Source organism: Schistocerca serialis, chromosome 10 (genome assembly GCF_023864345.2).
Source record: "Schistocerca serialis cubense isolate TAMUIC-IGC-003099 chromosome 10, iqSchSeri2.2, whole genome shotgun sequence".
In the NCBI taxonomy this organism is placed as follows: Eukaryota; Metazoa; Arthropoda; class Insecta; order Orthoptera; family Acrididae; genus Schistocerca; species Schistocerca serialis.
The window spans coordinates 46,604,121-46,618,622 of NC_064647.1; the positions used below are offsets into that span (position 1 = coordinate 46,604,121).

The 14,502-nt window shown below is 42.0% G+C and overlaps 1 protein-coding gene across 4 annotated transcripts in view; it reads right to left on the reverse strand.

The window, feature by feature from the left end:
• Window positions 1–14,502, reverse strand: part of LOC126424539 (disheveled-associated activator of morphogenesis 1) — a 456,338-nt gene that overhangs the window by 56,411 nt on the left and 385,425 nt on the right. For all 4 annotated transcript variants that reach the window (XR_007576184.1, XR_007576183.1, XM_050087275.1 and 1 more), the window contains 2 exons: window positions 9,085–9,280; window positions 279–452 (listed from right to left, as the gene is read on the reverse strand). Coding sequence is in view for 2 of the 4 variants with exons in the window: in XM_050087275.1 (XP_049943232.1) it covers window positions 279–452; window positions 9,085–9,280 (370 nt within the window). In the remaining 2 variants the exon portion in view is untranslated. The remainder of the gene's footprint in view (window positions 1–278; window positions 453–9,084; window positions 9,281–14,502) is intronic.

The window sequence follows — 14,502 nt, forward strand, 5'->3', positions numbered from 1 at the left end:
TGTTGTGAAATATGTCAGTGGTCTCAATAAGTGGCAATGAGAAACTGCATCGAGAGAATACAGACTTCTAACTGCATTTAAAGATAAAATTACAAAATTGAAGATGCTCGTCATAAGTGATGCATTTTACGTGTCACACATTTAAATACTATGTCTCTCACAAGTCCAAATGTTTCCTTATAATGGCTACTGCAAAAGAGTTACCTTAAAGACTACACAGTAACAAAATTTAACATTTCTTCTTTTTTGATACATACATTGCCATATGTTTTACTTACTTCTGCTTCCTGTATTGCTCTCCTTTCTTCTTCCTCCCTCCGTCTTCGGAGATTCTCATTGTCCTGATGAGCTTCATTGAATGCATTCAGGAAGGCATCAAAGATACCAAAGAACTCGTCTGGCTGTACTGATGCAGCATTATCTTCTCCAAATAGCCGGACAGCCCGATCAAACTGTGAACGAACAAGATGAAATTCAAGCAATCATTACGTCTTTCCATGTAGGAAATTATGGGAAATAATTGATGCACTCACATATTTTTGTATATTGGTGGGAGGGAGAGCCATGAAAAACATACCAAAAAAATTGTGTGTGTGTGTGTGTGTGTGTGTGTGTGTGTGTGTGTGTGTGTGTGTGTGTGTGTGTGTGTGTAGGGGGGGGGGCACGTTTAGTGAAAATGTGTCCCAGTACAACATTAAATTCCCTACAAAAATTTCATATTCATTTTTTTCTAGGACTAATAATTTTGATGATGCAGGGGATGGAAGAAATTGCAAATTATAAAAAATAGTGTTTTAATGCTATAAAATTAATGTTTATTGTTAAATGAAGTCAGGTGTAATATGCACATTTAATATTTGTTCTTAACTAAGTGCACTCAGGGCCATATTTAGGCAGGTGCAACACGTGCAGCTTCACAGGGCGGCAAAATGTTGCCACTTAAAAAAAGTTTTTAAGTATTATTTTAATGTTCATTGCATCAGGATTGAGGCATTCAATTATTTATTTGCAATATGGTGACAAATTTTTGTAGCCATCATAAACTCAGATTTTACTACTAGTCCATCTGTATAATGTCTTACATGTACGAGCATATTAAGGCTGTCAAACAGGGAATGCACAACCTGCATGGGCACCTGACAGGAGGCGGGCACCCGTGCTAGACGACCCTTGTCTGTGGAGTGCAGCTGGCAGGTTGTGATTTTCTATAAAGTTCGTAGTGGACTAGTGTGTGAAAGATGTTGGCAGAAACAGCAAGACTGATTGAGTTGGTGCACACAAATGTATTTTTGCACGATATACGACACTGTGATTATAAAATTGTGATGTAAAAGGAGGCAACGAGATAGAAAACTGATGTGAGTGTATATAAAACAGGTTGCTTTTTTTTCCACTTGTTTATAAATAAGTGATCTAGCACCAGTTGGATATTGGAGTGAACAATATGGTTTAGTTTAAATAACAAAGTGCTTGTACAAACTAGTGGTGTCATTGTAGCACAATTTAAGCTACAAGTTTGCCGCTTTGACAACAGCTTCTGCAGTATCGATTCTAAGTCTATAGGTCTTAAAAAGACTGCTCACTCTTGTACAGGCATACTGAAGGTGTCCACCACACAGTGACCCCTGCATATTTGTTTACTGAAAACTGCTTGCGAATACCTTTTCCTCGTATGAATTTGTGGAAAAATGCACGAGTTTTGAAAACTTGTGCTATCACAGTGTCTGTCATAGCTGCCCACATCGATAACCACATAGTTGTCATTGTCATCAATAACTCTGAGCAGGACAACTGAAAGAAGTTTTTGTAACAAAAATATTGTAAGCTACTGTTTTTTTAGAAAACTTCATTCTAACATGCCAGGGCAGTTAGGAAATTGCCACAGTTCCATCAATCCCGTCTCAGTTTTCTTCCAGATTTCTTCTGCTGGTTCAGGTAAATACAGTGGTTGTAAAACGTTGTAGACTTCTTGACATGTATTTGACTAAGCTAGAGACGGTTGACCTTCCAATGTGGAATTAAAAAGCGGTGGTGTGGTATGAATCAGCAGTGACCAAATATGTGCAACAAAATGCATCCTATGAAATAAAAGAATTTGCATAAGGCTTGACTGAAAGATGAGACTGTTCAATCAAAATGGAAGAATCTATGAGAGACTTGCAGCAAATACCTAAAATGCATAAATGGAGAGAAAGATTCATCCAAGAAGTGACAGAAATTGCCAAGGGCAGGTCATTTGTAGTTTCTACCTGACACAATGTCACCACATCGTACATCATAAAATGTTGTAGAGTCAGAGGAACTATTTCCTGACGATGGGGATCTAGAGGAAGAATCATATTGATTCCATAATGTCAGTTAGTCTGGCGAAAAAGCCAAAATGAAAATAAATAAATGAAGATGTAGTTGCAGTCACAAATTATCAGTAGGCCAGAGACAGTAACAGGAGAGAGGTGTGAGCTAGAACATATGACAGCTTTTTTTATTTTATTTTTTTTATGCACACTCATTCAAGACATTCCCAACTCAAACTCATTTAAAAATGCATCTGACAGAGTCTTTTTAAGAGACTGACACATTCAGAACGAGCGCTATCCGACAACTGGATCGCTATGACCTGACTGCACAATGTTTGACCACAGCCGGCCTCAATGGGCAACAGAGTGTTCTGAGCACACACGCAGCCTGCTCTCTGTGTGACACTGCCTTACTGTCCACGTAATCGTGTGGGTAGTGTGTTTTTCAGTTCTGCATCCATTCATGGTTATGTTTCCGTCATATGCAACACACCATTTCAAACAGTTATCAACTTAAAATTAAGGTATATAATTCAATTACTAACTGGTTGCAGTGAAGTTGGTTCTGTTGTATTTGATACAACCAAAGTACAGTGGACTCTCGACTATATGACTCATGACCATCTGGCATTAGGCTATCCGATCTACTTCATTAATATCGTAATAATACTTCTCCGTAATAAAGTGGGTATTAATTTTTTGTACTGGGTGGCCCAAAAAGGATGGTCGGATTTGAACTGCATAGTACCATTGAAAGGTGAGGAGGGGGGACCACTGCCGGCCGTCTGCAAGTCGGCCATTACACCCAGTTTGCCACGAGATGGCGCAGTGGACGGTCGAGCATCGTGTTTTTGCCGTGGAACAGTTTTTCAGAAATGATGAATCGTTTATTACTGTGCAACGATTGTTTCGACAACATTTTGGTGTAGCGCATGATGGACCCATTCCAGATCGCAGATCCATATCACGTTGGGTGACTGCATTCCGGACAACAGGGTCTGTCAAAAGTGGTAAATCTACAGGGCGTACACGTACGGCAGTTACTCCACAGAACATTGATGATGTTAGAGCGTCAGTGCTGCAAAGCCCGCGTCGTTCCACTAGGCGTCGTGCTCAAACTTTAGGCCTCAGCCGTAGTTCGTTGCAGCGTATTTTAAGCCGTGAGTTACAGTTTCACCCATACAAAATTATGATCACGCAAAAGCTGTATGATCGTGATTTTGAGCAGCGAAGACGATTTTGTGAATCAATGCTTGACATTTTGTACTCTAATAATGATGTTGTGCTTCTTATGTCAGATGAAGCCCATTTCCATTTAGACGGCTATGTCAACAAACAAAACTGCAGGTATTGGGCAGCAGATAATCCCAGAGAATTGCACCAAAAGCCTCTTCATAGTGCTAAGGTAACAGTCTGGTGTGGAATTTCAAGATTGGGGATTGTTGGTCCTTATTTTTTTGAGGAGAACAACGCTACAGTCACAGTGAACTCGAAACGTTATGTTATCATGCTATGTAGCTTTTTGGTGCCGAAACTGCGAGAGTTACATGTAAATCGAGATCGAATTTGGTTTCAACAGGACGGGGCCACGGCCCACACAGCCAATGACTCCATGTGTGTTTTAAGGCGGATGTTCCCCCACCACATCATCTCGCGTTTTGGAGATGTCCACTGGCCCGCGAGATCACCTGACCTCTCAGCCTGTGATTTTTTTCTTTGGGGATACCTAAAGTCAAAAGTCTACGTAAAGAAGCCCCGAAACTTAATTGATCTGAAGGAGGCAATCAGTGCGGAAATTATGGCAATTCAAGAAGAAACAGTAGTGAAAGTGATGGAAAATTTCGAGGAAAGACTTGTGGAATGCATCACCGAGGAAGGACACCATCTTCCGGAAGTCATTTTCCGTACATGATTTTTTGTGGTTAGTTCTTGTAATTGGGTGCCTGGGAGCATTTAGTTACGTAATTGAATAAAATTAATTTGTAAAACTGATGGAGTTATAGTTATTTAAAATGTGACCATCCTTTTTGGGCCACCCTGTATGTGCTCTACTTCACCAGGGCATCGGCTACAATGGTATGTGGTCTTTCAAAATATTTTATGCAGTTTATGTTCTTCTAACACATCTGGAGTCATAATATTAAATAAATTACGGGAACCACTCTTCAAAAAAATGATACTTCTTCATCTGCATAGCAGACACCCAAAGTGCATGTATTGCTAAACTGTTATTTTGTTCAGTCCTTTGTGTTGTAATTAAAAAATCTGAAATAGGTGATAAACAAAAAAAACTTGTGGTGATTACTGAAATTGTAATAAAATTGGGATTCAGTATGAAAAATAGGTGTATTTAATGGTACAGCTGGGGTCGGAAGAGACAATTTATGAAACTCCAGCCTTTCCAGTTTTGTTGTTGTCCAGCTTGACCTTCCGCCACATTAGGTTGGATAGTCGGCAGTCATGTGTATGTTCAGTTTCCAACTCTCTATATCACTGATGTTTTTTTTCCTGCAATTCACAGTAGTGGTATGGATAGATGATCTAGGTTAAGTGGTGCTGCATATCAAAAGAAAGCTGAAGAAAAAGGACAGAGGGATTGTAAACTTCAACAGAAAACTTAGCGGCTGGACTCATATATTAGTGGTAAAAGTGAAAGTGAAAGTGAACCGTGTGGCTAACGTTCAGGTGAAGTTTTGGTTCAAAACAGTAACAATGAACAGTGTAGCTCTGTAAGTGCAGATAAACTTAAAAGTTCTAAATCGTAAACAGAGTGCAGAAGTTCAAGGTTTCCGAGTTCCAGAAGGATGTCAAGAGCCTGCATGCTATAAAGCAGAGGAAGTTTCCCATGCCAAGTAATGACCAATTGGGAAAACAATGACCAGACATTGGATTATTTGGTTAAAAATGGTATTAATCATAACAAAAATGCTAATTTTTCTATGTCCTCGTGGCGATACGTCGAAGGATCTCGGCAATGCTGGAGCAAAAGATAGTTGAAAAGGGTTTTCGTGAATGGGGAAATCATTAATCGTGAATATCTGCTATATTCTCCTAGGCACGGATCATTGTTCTGTGCATGTTATGAATTATTTGATGAGCACCTGAGTTTGCAACATCTGGTTTCAGTGACTGGAGCCATGTTGGAATATGAATAGCTGAATGTGAAAGTTCTACCTCTCACAGAGACTACTTGTTAATGTTGGAAAAATGTGAGGAAACTACATGAATAGAAATGACAAACTGTTGCTCACCCAGCACGAATATGAAGTTACATGTTGGAGGAATATACTAAAAAAAGTTGTTTCGGTAGTTGAGAAGCTAGCTTCTAAAGGTGTAGCATTTCATGGAGACAGAGGTGTTCATTTGCCTGTGAGAAAAATGGAAATTTCATGGTGTGTCTGGAATTAAATGTGAAGCGTGATTCTTTTTTGGCTGACCGTATAGCATGATTTGGTAACCCTGGAACAGAATTTACTTCATACTTTTCACCAGCAAGTTATGAAGATTTAACATGTCTAATGGGGAGATGTCAGTGACCAAAAAAGTATGTACTGATGTTATTTCTTGTAAATTTTTTTCAATCTTATAGATTCTACATCTGATATATCCCAAAATGATCAGTTAGGTATAATATTTAGATAGGTAAATGACGATGGGCTCTTAACTGAAAGATTCCTGTCCTTTATTTATTTATTTTTAAGAAAAAAAAAATGCAGGTCATACTAGAGAAGCTTTTTGAAGCAGTTTTGAATGCTTTAGAACTACATGGACTGAACTTTGATAACCCTAAAGGATAGTCATAAGGTAACATAGCCAATATGTCTGGTGCAAACTTGCAAGCAAGATTCAAGGACCGAAATAATCAAATTTTCTTCATTTCGCGTTTGGCTCACTCACTGAATCTGGCTGGGTCATGAGCTGCACAATGCTACTCAGCTGCAATACGGTTTTTGTAGTTAATTCAAGGGTTACACAACTTCTTTGTACATTCTACTGGCAGATGAAATGTTTTGGAAACATTTTTTTGATTCTGCGAGTATGACACTGAAGTCACTGTCTACAACACGATGGCGTGCTTGTGAGGACGTTTGAATGTAGATTGGAAAGCTGTGTTTTCTGCATTAAGAAAAATTTCAGAAAGTGAGAGTGGTAGTGTTGGATGTGAAGCTGAAGGTCATCGTAGAAAGTAGTACTGAGGTAGCTTTCGTGACAGTGTTTTGTTGCATTCTGCAAGGGTGTAGCAAAGCAATGAAAAAACTGCAAGCTGAGGATGTAGAAATTACTACATGTATAGATGACACTCTTGCAATGTTAACAGCTGAGCTTCATACATCTTTTCAATTCTCAAGGATTCAGCTCGAAAGAAACTTACTGTGATCAGGAATACGGGATCAGTTCCATTTCCTTCATCTATTGAGAATGCAAAAAATAAACAGAAAATTAAATGAAAGAAATTCTTTGATGAACCATCTGACTCAGAATAGGAACACAAATGTCCTGAAGAAGAAACAGGATCAGACTGGGTTGAGATCTGGAGAGGAATGAAAATATCGTATTCTATGTTTATATAAATTCTTCAGGATGAGTTACAGAACAGAGTTAATGTTTACAGAGAATGTAACTTCAGATTTTCATTTCTCTCAAGTATCACCGAACTAGAAGCCATTCAAATTTATGATGCCGCAGAAACTTAGAGCCATCTGTAATTCTGATGTAGAGAACAACTTCGGTGCAGAATGTATACATTTTATAAGCTTTCTGTTGTCTGGAAGATGATCGTGATGAATTGTCATCTTTCATATCTCTGTGCAGTGTCGCTTTAAAAAACAAAAAAATGGGGATGTCTATCCAAATGTGTACACAGCACTCAGGATTTACAATTGTACTCCAGCAACAAAATGTTCAACTGAAATGTCCTTTTCTGTTTTTACACTGATTGAGAATTATCTACAGATGACAGAAAGTCAAGAATGACTTGGAGTACTAGCCACAGACATGTCACTCAGTCTGGATTTTCAGGATGAAATGAATTTGCAAGTACAAAAGTAAGCAGGAAGTCATTTCTTTAAATTTGCTATATTTTGGAGAAGGTTAATTGCATAGTGTTATATCATGTATTTGGGACTTGACTAAATTTCACATTTAACTGAAATAATTTTGGTATAGGGTATTAAGCTATAATGATTTTCTTCGTATTTATACCATATATTGTGTCAAAGTTTGATGTTTATGTAGTGGTTATTTTATTATTTTTTAGTATTTAACTTTCACGTGTTCTTTGTGTTACATATTTAAATAGTTCAGTACACTTTAGAATTGAAGTTAATGATTACACAGCTTTAGTGTTGGTAGTCCGTAAACAAATATCAGTGGTGAAGTTTAGGTAAGGGGAACATAAAATAAATTACTCCATAGGGGCATCACACAATCTAAATACAGCCCTGAGTGCATTATAGCCATAAGTGGTAAATTGTACTCTGGGATGGTAATGGGCTGGGGGATAGAAGCATGATGGAAGGAAAGTCACCACACTGGGGTCAAGCACTTCCCTCCTTAGTGCATCTGCAAGCTGAAGAGCAAATGGGCAAGTCCCCAATCATTCTATCCCACTGTGTCACAAGAAGCAGCTACAGGCTGTTTCACAGTTACGCTTCCACAGCATGCTTTATAAATCAGTACCTCGGCCCCTACCCTCCAAACTCTACAGAAGCTCTCCTGCGAACCTTGCAGAACTAGCACTCCTGAAAGAATGGATATTGCAGAGACATGACTGAGCCACAGCCTGGGGGATGTTTCCAGAATGAGATTTTCACTCTTCAGCAGATTGTGTGCTGATGTGAAACTTCCTGGCAGATTGAAACTGTGTGCCGAACTGAGACTCGAACTCGGGAACTTTGCCTTTCGCGGGCAAAGTGCTCTACCATCTCAGCTACCCAAGCATGACTCACGCCCCATCTTCGCAGCTCTGTCTCTGCAATATCCTTTCTTTCAGGAGTGCTAGTTCTGCAAGTTTCGCAGCAGAGTGTCTGTAAAGTTTGGAAGGTAGGATATGAGGTACTGGCAATTGTAGAGCTGTGAGGACGGGGCGTGAGTCGTGCTCGGGTAGCTCAGATGGTAGAGCACTTGCCCGCGAAGGCAAAGGTCCCGAGTTCAAGTCTCAGTCCAGGACACAGTTTTAATCCGCCAGAAAGTTTCACATCAGCACACACTCCGCTGCAGAATGAAAATCTCATTCTGGAAAGTATGACAACAGTTTGGTTGTGATTATAGACTGGAATTAAAGAAAGAAACTTCAAGTTATCACTTGTCGGGTGAATCTTATTCTTTTTCTTTTGTTTTTATCCTATGTCCACATGAAGTCGGCAAGCTAATTATTGGAATTGGCATTGTTAATGATAGAGGAGGATGGCTGGATGGCCTTCCTATTGCCATCTCTTTACCCCCCCCCCCCCCCCCCCCCCCTCCTTCCTCCCCAATGACGGAATTTGTGTATCACAACTGTCCGCACCTAGTTTTATTGATGTGAAAGAGTGCAAACATTTTTATATGTTTACAGATATTGTAACTGAGGCAGGACGTAAGTACCAGCCCATTATTAACCTAGCCGGTTGTGGGACATCACCTAAAAACCACGTCCAGGCTGGCCTGCACACTGGCCTTTCATCAGTAGTTGACCAGATTGGATTCAATCCAGGGCTGGCACACCTTCTCGAACCCCACACATTTCGTGCTGGGTGGTTATCATTTATCAGCCACTAATAACAGGATAGTGAGGAAAATGACAAACCCGTGTCTTCATATCCTGGAAGAGGTCCTCGAGTTCCGAGAAGCGGCAGGTGGCAGAGGACAGGAACTCCCTCATGATGGGCAGGAAGCGGTCTCCTGGCACCACAGATGCCTGCGATCGGTGAAACTCGATCTCCCGCTCCACCTCCTTCAGGCCTCCCCTCAGCGCCGACATGTCCTTCTCGAGTTCCCCCATACTGTGCAATGGTCACAACTGGTTAACTTCATTTTTCTGATATCTTTGCTTCAGTTTTATTATTTATGCAAAATAAACAGTTCTTATCATCATCATCATCAACAACAACTGAACTCCATAAATTCCTAGTACATTTACTCTTCAGTTTTTTTTGTTGCTGATAATAAAAACCACTTTAAAGTGAACGGTGACTGCACAGTCACAGTACAAGGTCCACAGTATTAGGATTAAACATATCTTCATGCTTCCTAATCATTGTCTACAGCTGTTTCCTCTGACTCCACAGTGTATGGGAATGAAGATTTGTAACAAAATGTAAGGTAAAAATATAAATAAGTTCGAGTGTGTAGTTTGCTGAAGAGAAATATGTCAGAATGCTAGCAATTACTCATCAGAGTAATTCTTGATTTAGATGCAGCAAAAGGATCTGAAATATGTAAAGCTACAAAAAGTTTATTTGAATTGTTAATACTCGTGTAATGTATGATATTAAATAATGTATTACAGTTAGATTGTATGACACCAGAATACCCTAAAACTATAATTTAGAATAATATAACACTAACTGGTCTCCTATAGAATAAAGCACTGATTTAATTTTGTATATTGTGGGACAGTAAACATCTCATTCTGAAAAATAATTTCGCGTGTAGTTTGCCTAATAGTCTAACATTCAGAGTGAAGTTATGTTCTCTGGTATAAAAGAATCCAACATGCTGCCCTCTATTACAAACCAAGAAACTAAGAAAACCTCTACAAATTCACAAGAAAATATAACACATACCTGATTAAGCACTTCTGCAAATTAATTAATATCTAGATTATAAGACTGATATTTTCTATTAGTTGTACGGCAAGTAGCAGCATTCGTTGCAAAGCCGTAAGAGGAGTAATTGAGCTATGTAAATAGGCCTCTACTGTCACATACGTTGGTTATTATTTTCTTAGCAAAATGCCAATACATTCAAGTAAATGTTGAGCTACCAATAGAAGATAAACAGTAACTATCTAATGGAAGTAGTGGCTTTTTCAGTGCAGAGATTCTCCTTTTAATATACTAAGTTAAATTTAACCGGCATAGGCACATGTAATATTAAGCAGTACAGTGATAAATTTATTGTTAACACAGGGTGCAGATTAAATTTCTAAGAGTTGCTTCTATTTGTTCACTTATATTTTTGACTCACTCCACCTCTCTAAGGGTCCTCCTCCTCCTCCTCAATGGAATGAATCAACAACAAAATATGACTGATTTTTCAGAACAGGAGGTCAGTAATTGTCCATCTCCTAATGGTGCTGCTTATTTTGCAAGCTCGCTCAAAGTTTTTCTTGTCTGATATTAAGTAACTTTAGGGTCACTGGTTAGATTTCTTCTAGTATCTGAAAGAAATGCCTGTTATTACACACATAGCCCGCATCTCGTGGTCGTGCGGTAGCGTTCTCGCTTCCCACGCCCGGGTTCGATTCCCGGCGGGGTCAGGGATTTTCTCTGCCTCGTGATGGCTGGGTGTTGTGTGCTGTCCTTAGATTAGTTAGGTTTAAGTAGTTCTAAGTTCTAGGGGACTGATGACCATAGATGTTAAGTCCCATAGTGCTCAGAGCCATTTGAACCATTTTGTTATTACACATTGCTACCTCACACTGCACTTAACTCCATTGAACAAATGGTGCGATTTCAGACTGAAGTCTTTTTCATTGGATGTTTTGAAATTATTCTTGACATTCTTTAGATTGATGACAAAAGGTGTTATCCTTTTGATAATTCAGTCAGTTGCTATCAATGTGTAAACCCCGCCCCCCCTGCAGGCCCGAGGTATTCCTGCCTACCGTACGAGGCGACTAAAAGGAATTTCACACCTTTCGGCCTTCATGTGATGGTCCCCTGTAAGGTTTCAACTCCATTCTTCAAAATTTTCCCGAAGAGTGAGCCAATTGGGGAAGGGTGCCTTACAAGGTGCACTGTATCCATCGTGCATTGAGATCTTTACCCCACTTTCTTGATGTCGCATTGCAGTCCTGCCCATTCTCCATCTCTTGGGCAAGGACACCTTCCTGGATGCATTTTTCACCATGCACCATGCAGTGTTGATTTCTGCATTGACGATGACCATGGGCGTCTTTGCACCTGATGTCCAGCACGGTAGTCAGTCTGTTGTGGTGGGGCCGCCATGTACCCTGTTGGTTGTAGCCCCCTGACCACACAGGAATCACTCTGCTGATGGCTCCACCATTAACTCCTCACGTATGCCAAGGGGTAGATGCCCATCCCCCTGGGGCATCGGGACTCCCGGCAATAGCCATTCTGCCAGGTGGCCTTTGCTATGGCTGGGTGGCACCTGTGGGGAGGGCCCCTAGTTGGAGTGGGTGGCATCAGGGTGGATGACATGCGATGAAGCACAGTCCATCATCTCTTGCTGGTGGTAAAACACCAACAGTCTCTAAGTGATCATGAGCTCAATTCAACGCACAGAAGTGCGACCTCAAATCGTTCCCCTCCCTGGGCACAACATGGGAGGAACATCAGGCTAAGAATGACAGCAGATCTTATTTGCCCCAGTACATTGTATGTTCGAGAGCTGATGGGGAACCTATCATGACAATAAAGCCTCAGTTTTTTGTTGCGCATTTAGAAGACAAGTTTGGGGGGGTTGGAGGGCTTGTCCAAAATGAGATCTGGGTCAGTCTTGATCAAAACAGCATCCTCTGCCCAGTCACGGGAGTTAATCGCTTTTGACAAGCTGGGGGATGTTTCTGTAACCATCGTGCCTCATAAGAGCTTAAATACTGTCCAGGGTGTCATATCTTACAGAGACCTTCTTTTGCAGTCCGACGATGAGCTGCGCACCAATTTAGAGCAGGGAGTTGCACACCGGGGTCCGAAGGATAATCAGGTTGGCACTGGTGTCTTCATCTTGGCCTTTGAGGGTGATACATTGCCCGAGAAGGTCAAGGTGATGGTCTACCGGTGTGATGTAGAGCCCTATATCCCTCCTCCGATGCGGCGCTTTAAGTGCTGGAAGTTCGGCCATATGTCTTCTCATTGTACTTCCAGCACCACATGCTGAGATTGCAGATGCCCATCACATCCCAATACTCCATGTGCCCCACCTCCCATCCATGTCAACTGCAGAGAGCACCATTCGCCTTGCTCGCCAGACTGCAGGATTCACCAGAAAGAAAGGAAAATAATGGAGTACAAGACCCTGGACAGACTGATCTACACTGAGGCTAAGACAAAATTTGAACACCTGCATCCTGTGCATATGAGATTGTCTTACGCCACCAAAAAGCAGCTGGTCGCAGGGTTCACGCTCATCCTCAGTCCCGGGGACTGAGCCAGTGAATTCCTCCCTGCCAGGGAAACCCAAGGAGCAGCGAGAGAAATCCAAAAAGAAAACCTCTAAGACCAAGGAAATCGCAGTGGCACCCACACCACCGCTACCTACAATCTCTGCGGCTGAAGATGAGGTGGATTTTTGGCGTCCGCTGAGGACCTAGATCTCACCAGACCCTCAGACACAAGGGATATAGACTGCTCAGGCAATAAATCAGTGGCAGCAGGTGACTCTGAGGTGTAAACTGCCTCATTGAATGTTCCATGCATTCCTAGCCTCACAATGTCATCCTCCAGTGGTATTGCGGCGGTTTTTTCCACCGCCTGGCTGAGCTACAGCAACTGTTAAGCTTTACACCTGCCATCTGTATTGCCCTCCAGGAAACCTGGTTCCCAGCAATGCGGATCCCTGCCCTCTATGGCTGTAAGGGATAATACAGGAACTGTAGCGACTATAATCGAGTGTCAGGTGGAGTTTGCATTTATGTCCTAAACTCAGTTTGTAGTGAATATATGCCTCTTCAAACTCCTCTTGAAGCTGTGTTTGTCAGAATAAGGATGACACAGGAAATAACTGTCTGCAATGTAAATCTTTCTCCAGGTGGTGCAGTACCCCTGAATGTATTAGCTGCACTGGTTGATCAACTCCCTGAACCATTCCTACTTCTGGGAGATTTTAATGCCCATAACCCCTTGTGGGGTGGTACCATGCTTACTGGCCGAGGCAGAGATGTTGAAACTTTAGTCGCAATTCGACTTATGCCTCTTAAATACTGGGGCCGCCACACATTTCAGTGTGGCCCATGGTAGTTACTCGGCCACTGAGTTATCAATTTGCAGCCCAGAACTTCTCCCAACTATCCACTGGAGAGCACATTACGACGTGCATGGTAGTGACCACTTCCCCGTCTTCCTGTCACTGCCCCAGCGTCAGGTACACGGACGTCTGCCCAAATAAGCTTTGAACAAGGCAGACTGGGGAGCTTTCACCTCTGCTGTCACCACTGAATCTCCCCCACACGGTAACATCGATGTGATGGTTGAGCAAGTGACTAGCACAGTTGTTTCTGATGGAGAAAATGCTATCCCTCTCTCTTTAGGGTGCCTAAGGCATAAGGCTGTCCCATGGTGGTCGCCAGAAGTCGCTGAAGCAATTAAGGAACGTTGGTGAGCTCTACAGCAGCATAAGCGGCACCCTTCCCTGGAGCACCTCATAGCCTTTAAACGGCTCTGTGCCTGTATTCGCTACCTTATCAAACAACGGAAGGAGGAGTATTGGGAGAGATACGACTCGACCATTGGGTGCCACACGTCACTTTCACAAATCTGGGCAAACGTCTTTTCGGGTACCAGGCCCCAACAGCTATCCCCGGTGTTGCCAAAAATGGCGAGTTATGTACCGACACAAACACGATTGCCGAGCACTTTGCTGAGCACTTTGCTCGAGCCTCTGTGTCAGAGAATTACCCCCAAGCCTTTAACACACTCAAACGGCTGCTGGAAGGGAACGTCCTCTCATTCACTACACACTGCAGTGAATCCTATAATGCCCCATTTACAGAATGGGAGCTCCTCAGTGCCCTTTCACATTGCCCCGACACAGCTCCAGGGCCTGATCGCATCCACAGCCAGATGTGACTACAGATCTGACTACAAGCGACATCTTCTTGTCATCTTCAACCAGCTCTGGTGCAATGGAGCCTTTCCACCACAATGGCGGGAGAGCACCATCATTCCGATGCACAAACCCGGTAAAAACCTGCTCGATGTGAATAGCTATTGGCCCATCAGCCTCACCAATGTTCTTTGCAAGCTGCTGGAATGTATAGTGTGTCAGCGGTTGGGTTGGGTCCTGGAGTCATGTGGCCTGCTGGCTCCATATCAGGGCA